Here is a 14,677-nt window from a genome sequence, read left to right as displayed (position 1 = left end):
ATGACAAAGTGTGGTGTGCATTCAGGATTTCTCCCCTCCTGCACTCAGGGCAGGTATCACTGATCAGTCATGGTCCTCCTTTAAGAATCCTCAATTCTGCATTTCTGGCAGCTACTATCAATCAATAGACGTTAACTCACAAGTTGAGATTTCTTTCTTTCCCCGTTTCTGATCAAAGGGCAGCTTGATCCTTGTATATGTGTTTTGTCCCCTGCAAAATAGAAACGAATTATATTTTTAAAGTACTACACTATAGACCAGTGCTTCTCAAACCTTAATATGCAAACCAATCACCTGGGGATCTTGTGAAAATGCACATTCTGATTTAGTAGGTCTGGGGTGGTGCCTAGGATTTTGCATTTCTAACAAGGTCAAGGTCGCGGGTGATGCCAGTGCTACTGGTCTGTGGACCACACTTTGAGTAGCAAGGTTCTACTACTCCATTCTCTGGAGACAAGATGTAAGCTAGAAAACTCTGTACAATGCAACTCAAGAACCAAGAAAAAAGAAGAAAAACAAGGCAAGTGTTCCATTAGAAGCTGAAATTTTATTATAGGATAACAGTACATAAAGCACATCTAAAATTGATGTGTTCAATGCACTTTTAATAAAGGTAATGTAATATTAAAGGTACAGTTTCTAAGTACAATATAACAACATTCATATTAGAATGAAAATCGGAGTATTTAAAAGACAACATTAAATCTCTCTTTTTTTACAGCTTGTATGTACAAAATGAATCAAAATATTTTTTTTTTTAAATTCAGGACTCAATAAAATAACAAACAGCTGGAAATAAGCAGACTACTGTAAGAGTGAATTGAAAAGAAAACCCAATGTAAGTGAAAAGTTGGATGATCCTCTAATAAAGATCATTAGCAAAGTTTTAGTACAATACTATTTTTAGGATTCCCATAAATGGCTTGCATTTTTAGTGTGGCAGAAAAAGAGTTTTTACATACTGTACACAAAACAGACAGCATATATTTATAGGTACAGTATTACTGTTTCCAAACTTGCATGTATATTTACAGAAGGCTGAGTTTGTTACTCACAGAGTTTTGTGAAATTTGTGTGCTTAATCCTCAAGACCTACACACAATCAGAATCAGCATTTCATGTGGTCTTTTAAAATGTGGCTTTAATACTTAGTTGTAGAAGAAAGTTTTAACCATAAGGCTTGGCATACTTTATAAATTTACCAAAACAACCCAGGAAAAAAGTTTGAATTGGGGCATACTTTTTGTCATTTAACAATGATCAAATGCTGACATGTTCTGGCCATTGTGCAGGCACAAAGAGATACAATCTCTATCCTCAGGAAGCTTAGGATACTAAATGGTGCTTAAAAAAAAAAGATTTCAATTCCTTTCTAAGCGAAGCAATAAGGAATGATGTGATTTGTATTAAAAGAGATTTCTCCCTAAACTGTAGCCAATTCACTTTAAAAGGTTAACTATTAGCATTAGCTCTCATTAACCACATGATTGCATTTATAATTAAGGTAACAGCAACTCTTCCATAAAAATGGAAAATGTCTAGAATTGTGGGTAAATATTCAGTGCATGGAAGCCAATAACCATGGCTTGAGAATTTATCACCTTCAATTACAAAAAGTGCAATAAACAGAAACATTTGCTCTACATTTATAAATTGCTCAAAAATCTTTGCTAAAGATCTTACAAATTCAGTAATATTACAGAACAATTCTAATCAATATTTAATAAGGTTAACTACATCCTTAGTTAGATATTTGATATACTTTGATTTTTTAATAATGCCGATAGGTCTTGGAAGAACAGGTGAAAGAGTTTAACTAAGCTCATTATTAAATGACTTTTAAAATGAAGGTCCTTCACTCAGTTCATGGAACTGGTTGAGGTCATGTTAACACAGAACACCCCTTGTCAAAGTTGCTTTATGGCCAATGTTCTGCCATGATAGCGGACGTCTATATACTTCTCATGGCTCAGGTAGGAGGGGAAAGGTTTATTCTGCCATCAAGCCACCAAGGATACTTTATATAAGTGCCTATTATCTATAATAGGAGCTAATACATAACTCTGCCAGGTGCCAATAATAAGGTGCCTTAGTAAGAAAAAAAATATTACTCCATTAAACTAGAGTGTTTCTTTAGGATCTTGAAGGCCTGGCAAATTATTTTTCAGCTTAGGAGATATGGTATAAAGCCAAGTAGCAAACATAAAGTAAATGCTAATACGTTTTTATATATCCATATTTATAAACAAATTCACCCTATAGATGTCAAATATCCATACTAAGGAAGTAATTTTATCCTAATTAAATACACTCTAGAATAATTTATATAATGATATTATGTATTTAAAGAGAAAAGCATGTCCCAAATCCAGCACTCTGATACAGCTGCCAGTTGGGCACAGGTAGATATATATATATATATATATATATGTATATATATATATACAAATATATAGTTATACTCAGTGAAATTAACAAGACCCAAAGGTGGTATTGTCTAGGAATAAAAGGGGGTTTTTTTTTGTTCACAAAAGTAACTTATCTAGCACCACACATCAGAAAAACACAAAAATAGCACACTCTAGTTCTAAACAGCTATGTCTAAAATAGATTATATAGTAAAACCAGTATCATACAGCATATTGTGGATTTGATAAACAGATAAATATTTGCACTGAGTAGGCTGTTTATAATATAACATTTTCTTATCTATACAGAATGAAAGCCAAAAAGTTAACTGTATAGAGATGTGCAGAACAACATTAAATATTATGACTCAAAAGCAGGGACGAAGGTAAATTTGAAAGAAGAGTAAGAGAGAAAATGTTTACAGGCCATTACAAGTTCTTAAGTTAATAGTAAATAAGGAATCAATTGCTCAAGTTGAAGAAAGCAGTAAACAAGAGATTGCATTTACATGCAGATGTCTAAAATTTGTATTCTTTTTAAGTCTATGCACAGAAGTCATTTGTTTTATTGCTTGACATTCAGTTATGGCTAGATTATTTAACCTATTTTTTTTTTTTTTTTTGTACTTTGGAAACAAGAATATTGTTAAAGGTGCCATAAAAATGGACAACATTGAAAACGGTTTGCAAATAAACCACCTAACACTGCAGTTCTTTATACATATTAAAAGCCTTGTCTGGGGTTTGTCATATGTTAAATATATTTAAACTGGGAAAATATGTTGTAGCTTGAAGCCTCCCATTGGCCCAAACATCCAATACAAAAACACATCTCCACAAAAGGAGCAGGCAGACAATACAGGTACATTTAAAGAAGCAGCCAGCTAATGTCCTAACGTTTAAAAATTTACCACTGTTTTATATGAGATTTCAAACCATTGTGGATAAGGAGAGAGTTTTGGATTCAGGAAGATGTGTACAGTACATACGGATTTTGTGTGTGTGTGTGAAATCAGATTCACTATATTGCTCAAGAATTATCTGCATTTACATATGCAATCTGTTCAATGATAACCAAGTTCCTAGAGATAGTATTCATCCACATTAAAGTAATAATGAGGGAGAACGGAATCACACACGAATACTGCAAAGAATTTAGTTGCTCTTACAGAACAACATAATGGCATGTGCAGCATGTCAAAGCTAACAGCAAGCGATCTTTCATCAGTTCTTAGAAGGGAAAAAGAAAAAATAAGTGTGATATTACTAATGTGGCAAACACACTAAATGTCAACAGCAAACATGGATTTTCTAGGCATCTACTTAATATTCTCATATTCACCTTCTTAACCTAAGACTCCATGTTATGTTGCATTGCTGAAAAAACATTGTTTCTATTTGGATTGAATATTCTGTCATTCATTTATAAATAAATAAATGACTGAATGTATTTATTGCTCTAAGTTCTGAGGATCTGGTTAAACATGGAGATTCCCCCCCATCTACGATGTCTCCTTGGTATGAAGCCAGGCTTCTGGATTATTTTAAAAACTGTACTGAGAGCCTGACAAAAATGACCACAATTACACAAACAAATAAGCAAACAGACCCAAAAGTGAAACCAATTGCTTTGTAAAGACATTGCTTGCCAGCCTGCTCTTTTCTTAAGAATAAACTTTGGATTTCGTCCAATCTGGTGGAACCTCTTTAACAATACTACTGTTTTGGGAATACAATTAAGACCCATATCACAGACTTTTAGTAACAGATGAAGATTTACTGTTGCAATTGCACTTATGGGCATATAATTTGATCCACAGTATAAAGTTGTTTTTATGGGGTTCTGCTGTGTCATATCTTTGTAAGTAAGAAGTGGCAACCAAATGTTATAATATGTACGTCAGTAATGTCTGTGTGTGTGCATATATATATATATATATATATATAGAGAGAGAGAGAGAGAGAGAGAGAGAGAGATTTCTGCCATTTCCCATAGTCTGTCATCAAAACAAAGCGATGGTTTCTTTTTTATCTAAACAACATGGAAAGTTATCCCAAATTTTGCTTTTCCATGGTGGTAAGAAAACATGTAAAGCTTCTTCTGAAAGTGTATTCTAGGTGTGCAGGAACCAAAGCCAACAATTACAGTGATGTTCACTGACCTTATGGAAAGTAATATATCGAAATATTACTTTCAAAATGTTTCAAAAATGTAAAATGTAACCCTAAAAGCTGGCTCACATTGCTGTTACACTGGTGGGTTTTGTTTGTCTTTAAACATTAGCTCTCGTACAGATTACAAATGCGGAAGTAGAAGAATTGTGTTACATAAAGAGATTTTTTTGGTTTGTTTCTAGAGGAGAACATGGTGAAAATGGGAGTTATTTGCTGGTATTTGGGGAAAAAAAAACCAATGTTTCATCTTTTACCTCTCTCACTGCACTGATAGGTAGGGCTCTCATCTCATTACTGCTTTAAAAAATTTTTATCCATGCTATATAGGATTTGGAAGAATAGTTTTTAACATATAATGCTATAAATATACTTATCAAGAATATTTTAATTATTAGAGAAATGGTAAGTGGAGTAGGCAGGACTGTACTTCGAATGATGCTCTTTGTTGATATATGACCTATTAATTTATCTTTTGAACATACTGGCATCACTTTGTACTGCTCTGGAAGTTATTCAATGTTTTTAAGCATACAAGACTGAAGAACGCACACATTTTGAACAAAACAAAATGAACAACAGTGAAGTCCATACACACGCGCAGTTCTACACAGTTCACTTGTGCCTTGGAGGGATAGTATTATCATTATTATTAACAATACAAAACACAATTTTGTCCCAGTAGTACTGGCCACCCTGTTTTAAGAGTTTTAGAAGATCCCTGAGCACATTATTTCTGACTCTTAACCCCAACTCCAAAGTGATAGGGCTTCTATTGTTGATATCAAGGTGGATTGTCATTCACAGTAAGTCAATTTTAAGGTGCTTATTTACCCTTTTTTTTTCACCAATCAGCACAAAGAACTGTCAGAAAATAACTTTTTATTATTATTATCTTCAAATAATAGCACTGGAAGGACACATGATTTAAACAATCAATGTTTGAAACAGTGGCTTTAGGATTATTATCTGGCTGCCCCTCAACAATAACAAGTGATTCAGTCGACATTCCTTAGCCAAAAACAAAAGGCAAAAAAACCACAAAAAAACAAAACAAGAAACAAAACCAAAAAAAAAAACTGTACAAATATGTATTTTTCCCTGAGGGATCAAGGTACACCCGCAAGTGCTCTATGTACATATTGCACTAGAGAGGAATGAAGAACATGTGCAAAAAAGCAACAATGAGAGAAGCTTACATCCTACTTAAACCTTTTCATTAAAGATTCTACTAGGTTGTTTTGCATTTTGGAATGTCGGAACACAAACAGTTATTCCTTAAGTCTAAAACTAAAAACACGTATTTCTACTATGGCACATTCAATGAAATAAAAAGTTTTCCAAAGACAGATAGACAAATTCCATCAAGAAAATAATACAAAGTTTGTTTGTTTGTATTTTTTTTTTTAGAAAATTACATTACTTTCTTTCTTTGTTTCACATTACAAAATCTTTTTTTTTTTCTTTACACAAATCACATTTTATTGCAGGAATATTTCAAGTGCCATCAAATATTTATAGAAGGGTTAAAAAAATAGAAGTCTCTCTAAAGTGGTCCAGACAAGGCTTTGTATAGAATAAATCTTTTTTTTCCCATCTTCTAGTTTTGATTTAAGTATTTTGAATACATTTTCTTTTCCATTGACACTTAGTAGCCTAGAAGCGGTTCGACACACACACATCATACACACGAAAACCATACACACAGACATAAACACAAACACACACACACACACACACACACACACGCTCCCTCCTCATCTGACCCTCAGCCCACTCCCATACACTCACAGAGATCTGAATATCCACACTATAAAGAACAACCAAACTTAGAAGCAGTGTCTTAAGTCATGTTTTCTTTAAGTTAGAAAGGGTGAATTAGGATGCTGAAGACTTAAAATAAAAACCCACACCTTTAAAGCAAACTGGGATGCTGAACACTTAAAAAAAAAAATCCGTAGCTTTAACCACAATTTGCAAACTGCCCCCAAAAGCACTTTCATCTGCACTTTTGATTTCATTGTGACCACGGCCAGTTTCTTCACAATATAATGCAATCATTTGGACACCACTGTAACCGAAGGTATTCAGGCTCTGTGCAAAAGCCTTATTTACCCTATGTTAAAAAATGTATAAAAGGCATTACAGCAGCCGGGATAACAATGATGTGATTCCAATCTTTAAAAGACTGTTGGACATTTAAGTTTAGGAAATTTTAATTATAAGAACGATTAATAATAATTGTTCTATATCACCAACTATTTTGTGTCATCACACAGGTGTTTCTATAATAAGGAAGAAAATAAAAATACGAAGTTTTTCACATCCTTCTCTGTACCTCATATTTTTTTCAACAGAGATTATTGTTTAACTTCAGATCCCAACTTCGATCCGAATAATAGTTGTTCCCTCATTTCACCTAGCACGCCTCTATTACTCTCTACTCTGTTCCTACACTGTCGATGTACTTAGTCTTAAAGTCTCACACCCTGTTTTTCTGTCACAAAGACCTAGTAGCAGCATCATGTCAATGTATCTTGGTTTACTCTAAAAGCAATGTCACCATGGTGTGACTATTACTGAGATTAGAGCTTTTTTTTTTTTGCATTAGGTACATGCAAAATCCTTTCCGGGGAAAAGGAATTTAAGTTCAACGTTGCGTTCTCTCTCACCCTCAGAGAAGTTCAATTAGCTCTCATCATTTCACAAATGGACACTGGAATTAGGTTTAGTTGCTCTTTAACGCGCTAGCACCTGAGGCTGGTCATATTCAGAAAGCTTTGGTTAAAAAGAAGTTAATAGACTTTAATAAAACCATCCCCAAATTTAGTGAATCAGAATGACCAAAAAACAAAAACAAAAAACAAACCAAAACCAAAATAAAAACACACCATTTCCCCCCAAAGGAGAAACAACAGGAAAAAAAAAAAAATGGATAAATAAATAACCGAACTAAGCTTGGTACTCTTTTCAGAGTATAAATACTATTGATCTTTCAAGGAACTATGCTTATTTAAATAAAAAATTTGATTTAACCCTTCTTGCCCAAATATAAATACTATATGCTGATAGTTACCTCTCTATATAAAGTCACATAAAGTTTTATATGCTTGTAAGAAATTTAAGTAAGTATTACTCTCGTCTTCTATTTATGGCGAAACCCTTACTATATTTTTGAAAAAACAATTTTTTAGATGTCATTTAGGCTTCATACACACTTCGGTGTGAATAATTCCTTCCCCGTTTCCAAGTCCCTCAGGAAACAAGTCAGAAAGCCAGTGCAGTTAAAAACAGAGTAGAAGGCTCTGGGAAACTCGTGCTTGATGACCCAGCACGACAGCAGGAGCCGAATTCCTGCAGAAGATTTGGGAGGGACCCTAGGGGAGATGCTTTCTTCACTGTAAAGGGCTGCTTGGAAACTCCCACCTTTACACTATGGGAAATGTTCTCTTTTCTGTACAAACATGGTCTTCGATGGCAGACCAGAAGTTTGAATCCCACTCCGAGTGTGACTAAAATCATCATCTAAATGCCTACATTCCCAAAGGTCACTTATTTTAAAATATGCACACTTGTCTATCAGACTGTTCCTTCTCCCTTCCCCCACTGGGAATTATTAAAAAAAAAAAAAAAGCCACAAAATTAAACAAAAACAACTCAATATTTCTCACCTGAACACAAAAGCCAAACAATCTTCTAAAGACTTAATAAAATAAATTACAGTCCACAGTTTTCTAGTGAAGATAAATACAAAAGTAAATGTTTGCAGCTTGCATCGACTTCACTTTAAAGGCTTAAAATATTTAATACTTAAATAAGAGAAACTGGTTCAACATCGCACGCCTCCTTTGCCCTCCTATCCATTGACTATGAAATATGGAGAACACAGTGTTCTAGAATGACACCATCTAGAGGCAGTTAGTCTAGAAACCATTCACTCTGAGATAAACTCTCAGGGTTCCTAGATTATACCAAGAACATAAACATTCACAAAGTAAATGCTTCATGTTTTCACATGGGGAGTGTGCATTTGCTCCAGATATAATCTTTGGGTCCTTCTTCTAATAAAAGCTAGATTCTGATAAATATTCTGGTTACTGATCTGTTCTTAAAGCATAAGAACTCCAAGTTGAGGCTGAGTCCATATAACTACGCAGCTGTGCAAAATGAGCCTCCCTTCCCCTGCCTCAATGAGGTGGCATTTTCAAAAGCTTTGAAAAAATACTGTGCACGAGGGTGTAAGTCCACAGCACCAATCAATCAATCACTCAACTTTGTATGAAGCATAAACACATCTATCCTTAAACTGACCCAAAAGCAAAGTACAATTTAGGGAGAGTTCTGTTTCTAATTCCAAATTCATGTGTTAAAAAAAAAAAAAATTAATCCAACAGCGTGATTTCTAGATATGACCAGCCAGTCTTTTAAAAGTAATTGTGTAAACAGCAGCATAAATACCTCCCGACGTACCTTCCAAGCCTTCTCAGTTAAACTTGTGTTTCTGGTGCACATGCGACACGACAGTGAACACGCTAGCATTTAATTTAAAGAAAAAAGGTGCAAAATGAAAGTGCCTTATCAATTCAACAGGAAAAGCTACACCAGTAACTACATTTTATATTAATTAAAACAATATATAAACAATATCTCTTTTAGCTATATATAGTCTTCATGCCCATTTACCCTGTAATATATTATAATGCTATTGTTGCTAGTGCTATGGACCCTTTTCGTGCCATCCTGCTGACTGGCAATAATCGGTGAAAAAATAAAAACTTCCTTCATGAGACAAACAGCAAGTTGTGCAAAGTAATGCCGCAACCTCCGCTATGCACACCAGTCACCGATTAGTGCTGGACTCTCTGTTGTTACCGACAGATGTAGAAAGTCTGTGGGCAGTGAGCTACAAAAAAAAGGACATCCTCTGACCTTAGTACCCGCCTTCTGTTGTAAACAGAGGTCAATGATCAAGAAGTCGAGACAGAAAAAGGGTCCATATCTGTAGGCATAATGGAAATCATATGCATGAGAAAAACAAGTTCAACTTTTATTTGTTTTCATTGTTTCCCCTCCTTTGCCTGACCCCGATCACCAAAGGATGTGCGGTGTGTTGGCGCTCCAGGTCTGTGCAGGGCCATATAAAGTGTCTCAGTTAATTTGTTTGTTTGTTTGTTTGTTTTTCATTGTTTGGACTTCAGACATTCTAGAAGTGCTTAGGTGATACATTTACCCATCAATCTGCATTGCTGGCTCAAATTCTGAAGTGAACAATTCCTTGTATAATGGAGGAAAATGAAGTCGCACAATGTCTGGGTATATTGCTTTAAACGCCATTAGCTTTTCTGTATGTCGTCCACATAAGGCTCTTAATGTAGACACCTTGCATATTAACTGTAAGTGGAAGAAAGGACATAGGGTCAGGAGAGAAGAGACGTGAGAATCAAAAATCAGGGCACCTGGATGATCTTCAACATTGTTTACAATGGTGAAACACACTTGAAGCAACTTAAACGTCTAGTAATAGAGGGAGGGTAAAAATAAATGATGATATAGTCATATCATAGAATACCAGGTATACATTAAATATGATTTTGAAGACAAATAATTTGTAACCCAAAAAGATGTTCATAAGCAAAAGAACCCAAGTGTCTCACCTCCTCCTCCTATTCAAACATGCTTTCTGCTCTACCATCCTGAACCCCGCCCTCTACCACTGGGGAAAAGGAAGACGTGTGGTAACAGAGAAGTGGGCAAGGGGACAGCCACCGGTAGGTGAGGTCACTGCAACTAGAGATGACGGCATCCCCTACATATTTTATGCAAAATGAGTACTAGTCAACTCCAGTGACAACAAGTTTCTTCTGGAGAAAGAGCTCTGCCTAGAACAAAGCAATTCTGGGTCTGAGCAAGAGGCCCTGCCGGGAAAACAAAAAAAAATAGTCAGCAGGCCTGGTGGAAGTCTCAGCATTGATTATTTACCTGTTGAGTATAATAACATGACTTGCAAAAATGCTTTTGAAACTCTAAAGCACTGTACCGCACAAAATATTTATTATCTCCACCCAGAATAATCCTAAGAAACATTTTCACCAGAGCATCGATCTTGGCCATGTGTTAGGTGCTCTCTATAATCAAAGACCCTAATGGTACCCTTGCACTGGGGCAAGAAGATGGAGAAAAGTTCTTCTTCCTTCTCTTTCCCAATCCTGCCTCAGTGTCTCATTTAACAGATGCAAAGTCAAAAACAAAACCACAGGGCTTCCCTGGTGGCGCAGTGGTTGAGAATCTGCCTGCTAATGCAGGGGACACGGGTTCGAGCCCTGGTCTGGGAAGATTCCACATGCCGCAGAGCAACTAGGCCCGTGAGCCACAACTACTGAGCCTGCGCGTCTGGAGCTTGTGCTCCGCAACAAGAGAGGCCGCGATAGTGAAAGGCCCGCACACCGTGATGAAGAGTGGCCCCCACTTGCCGCAACTAGAGAAAGCCCTCGCACAGAAACGAAGACCTAACACAGCCATAAATAAATAAATAAAAATAAAAGATTACTATTAAAAAAAAAAACAACAAAAAACCACACTTAACCCCCCAACTTCCCCTTTCTGACCTAACCTAGCTATCAGGAGAAAAGAAAGAAAACAGAAAATAATCCAAGAAAGAATAGGGCTGATTTTTCTAAGACCAAATACATACTACTAGCACTAACACTGAAGGATATTATCATATTTTAAATTGACATCCTAATTATATTTTTATTGCGAAAGATAATAATTAGCAAAAATGAAACTCTATGCTTTGAATACAGGGTAGTAATGAGAGACTGATGAAGAAAATACAAGAGTCATTTACTGTTGATTACTAATGACTTTAATGGAACTAGAACTAATATTAGAATAGATTAATTCTATTGTTTTAGTCCTTCATAACTTCGTCTTTCTAAAATCAAAGATTTAAATTCTAAATTCTCTAGTTTATATCACGGCAGAACATTAATTCTGCCTTCTGCCCATCTTTGATGGGATAAGTGGAGTATTCTTCAGAATGTATTAATGCTTTAAAAAAAATTCTATCATTGCTCTATTATTCCAGGACACTTTATAACCAATGATAATAAATAGAATTTAACCTGAATTTTGGCCCAAGATAATTTTTTGAAATGAGGATACTTCTCTCTTCTCAGTAGGCCGTTGCTTACTGATACTTTTGGGGTCTGGTGGCATGACTTATAAACGTGGCTGGCGTGATCTGGGCAAGGATAATTCAGGCTTGTCAGTTGGAAACCTTCGGCTCTCACCTTTGTTAGTATTCCATCTTCTCGGTGATTCTTCTGTAGGACGTGTTGAAGAGCTAGCTGAATTTTCTGTTGCAGCTTTTCAATTTTTACCTTTTCCTGCAGCCATGAGCGATCTAAATATGAAAAACCATACTCCTGAGTATTCTTCCAACATGGTGTCAGAAAACCCCAACTCCTCCTGACTCCTAGATACAGATTATTACACCACACTGCAGAGTCAGGGACTAACAGGCCACTTTCACCCCTCTTTCAAAATTTGCTCCTAAAGGAGTGAAAAACTGATCTAGGACAGTTACAAAACAGAGTGTTAAGCCTTTCCATCTTTACTGACACTTGAAAGAAGGAAGGGTCCACCCTTTCCAAAAAGACAGCCATTTAAATCTAAGGCCATGCTCGGACGAGTGCAAATGAAACCACCATGGCCCTTAAGCCTTTCTAATAGTTATGTTTCTGAATGACATACTCATATCAATCCTGCTAGTCTTTCTGGAAAATATGAAAATTGCCTTATAGTCCAAGGCAACTAAAATTGTCAAGAGAGTGCCAAATGAATTAAGGATTGTTAATTTAGGATAAAGGCTTTATGTTTAAGAATTCCAAAAAGAAGATAGCAAATTTGCAAAAGTGATGATCACCAAGAGGCAGTACTGGTTGAAAACATACATTAAATTCAGATAGGCTTGTGGATGACATCCAAATGGATTTTTTTTAAAAAGCAGAATGTTTTAAAAACCATGTTATCTTGGAGATTGGTGTTGAGAAGGGCACACCTACTCTACCACAGCATTTCTCTTGGTAGCAGGAGGTTAATTGTAGACGGGATTTTATTCAATTCTCATTTCTTAAGATTTTATCAGAATGGCATGAGGTCCTCTTAGAAGCGTACATGTATATGTACGTGTGTAGCAGGGGACTGTTGTCTGAAAAACTTAAAATTAGACTTAGTAAGGGTGGCAGTCCCTCTGAATAGTCTATAGCCATTGTAAGTTATGTACTTGTAGAAATTCTTTACCTGGACAACTTAAAAACCATTGTATTTGGTTATCTTACCTGCTGACATCAGGACAAATGCAGAAAACAATGCAATTTCATCTTCAGTCAGGTGCATAGAACATAAACTCTTTCCAAATTCAAATACAAAGCTAATAAAGTCTTCACAACCTGCCAAAATTAAAGACAGGTTAGGACTTTGGTTATTATCCTAGGAGAAAAATATGGAAGAAGGTGAAGAGGGATCTAGCAGTTGAAGATCAGAGGGAATAGTAACAACATTTCTATAGTTTAATACTTTCAAATGTTAAAAGAAAAATCAGTTTAGCCACCATCACCATTACCACCAACATCACCACCATCATCATCATTTGCAATAATGATAGTGAACTTCTGTTGTGTGATTACTGTGTTAGGTGCTGCTCTGAGAGGATTCTTTGGGTATTCTACTATTTCACAACAGCCCTATGAGGGAGGTATTATTGTTACTATCCCCATTTTAAAGGCAAGGAAATGGACTTGGAAAGAAAAGGAATGTGCTGAAGATTCCACAAGTAGGAAGTGACAGCCTGAGATTCAAAGCCAGCTGCCTGGCTTCAGAGTCCACACTCTTAACCAATAGAGTCTAACAGCTATAATCTAACTGAAATGTTAACTTCACTCATTTTTTTGTTTTCTACTCTATTTTATGTACAACATGCTTAAAAATGAAAACAAATGACACATTATGGTGGTAAAACCATTATAATTTTTTTTGTTTGTTTTTGGCTGTGCCACATGGCATGTGGGATCTTACTTCCCTGACCAGGGATTGAACCTATGCCCCCTGCATTGGAAGCACAGAGTTTTCACCACTGGACCGCCAGGGAAGTCCCTATTGTAACTATTACAGAACTGAAAACATGGAATGTGAAAGTCCCATAAAATAAAAACCCACCCCCACAAAGCTGGTTAAGTTGGGGTCTGTTCTTTCAGATTTCCATATTATGTACATATAGTTAAATGTCAACAGGCTAGGGACTTCCCTAGTGGCACAGTGGTTAAGAATCCGCCTGCCAATGCAGGGGACATGGGTTTGAGCCCTAGTCTGGGAAGATCCCACATGCCATGGAGCAACTAAGCCCGTGCGCCACAACTACTGAAGCCCGTGCGCCTAGAGCCTGTGCTCTGCAACAAGAGAAGCCACTGCAATGAGAAGCCCGTGCATCGTAAGGAAGAGTAGCCCCTGCTCCCCGCAACTAGAGAAAGCCTGAGTGCAGCAACGAAGACCCAACGCAGCCAAAAATAAATTAAAAAAAAAAAAGTGTCAATGGGCTCTTCTCAAGTATACATACCTTCCATCATTTAATTGTTTTTAAAATCACTTAACAACATATCTTGGATACCGTCCCATTCTTCTTAATGACTTTGTCTTACTTTAGTTAAATTACAGAAATCTAAAGTAATTTATTTTTAAAGTATATGTCACAGTTTCACTTAGCTATACTTTCTTTCTTTGATATCTCATTAACGGTTGTTATTTGACGGGTATGGAAGGGCAGACTTTTAGCTCCTTGCTTGATTTTATGTAGCAAATCACATCCTCTAGTTTATTGAATAATATATCCCCTGCAAACCTGGTTCTTAAAATCTAGAAGGGAACTGGAAGGATATATAACATAAATTTCTTCGATTACCAATTAGATAAAATGAGACTCTAGACCCTTATGTGTAATATACACAAAAAGCATTTGAGCTGTGTATATTTTCTACGGTGATTAACTATAAAGTAACATAGGTATAAAATCCTTTAACTCTTGTGTCCAAAAAACCAAT

At 36.0% G+C, this 14,677-nt stretch overlaps 1 protein-coding gene across 4 annotated transcripts in view; it reads right to left on the bottom strand.

Moving 5' to 3' along the window:
• Positions 1-14,677, bottom strand: part of RORA (RAR related orphan receptor A) — a 731,116-nt gene continuing 716,439 nt past the window's right edge. For 3 of the 4 annotated variants that reach the window (XM_059913133.1, XM_059913134.1, XM_059913135.1), the window contains 4 exons: positions 12,923-13,033; positions 11,873-11,985; positions 9,811-9,971; positions 1-211 (listed from right to left, as the gene is read on the bottom strand). In XM_059913133.1, the coding sequence (XP_059769116.1) occupies positions 118-211; positions 9,811-9,971; positions 11,873-11,985; positions 12,923-13,033 (479 nt within the window). In that variant the 3' untranslated portion in view covers positions 1-117. Of the gene's footprint in view, positions 212-9,050; positions 9,972-11,872; positions 11,986-12,922; positions 13,034-14,677 lie in introns of all 4 variants that reach the window. The other variant, XR_009500815.1, reaches the window with a different exon arrangement.

Source organism: Balaenoptera ricei, chromosome 2, assembly GCF_028023285.1.
Source record: "Balaenoptera ricei isolate mBalRic1 chromosome 2, mBalRic1.hap2, whole genome shotgun sequence".
NCBI classification, from domain to species: domain Eukaryota; kingdom Metazoa; phylum Chordata; class Mammalia; order Artiodactyla; family Balaenopteridae; genus Balaenoptera; species Balaenoptera ricei.
Note: the sequence above shows the minus strand (reverse complement) of the source record. Positions and strands in the feature narration are given on the sequence as shown.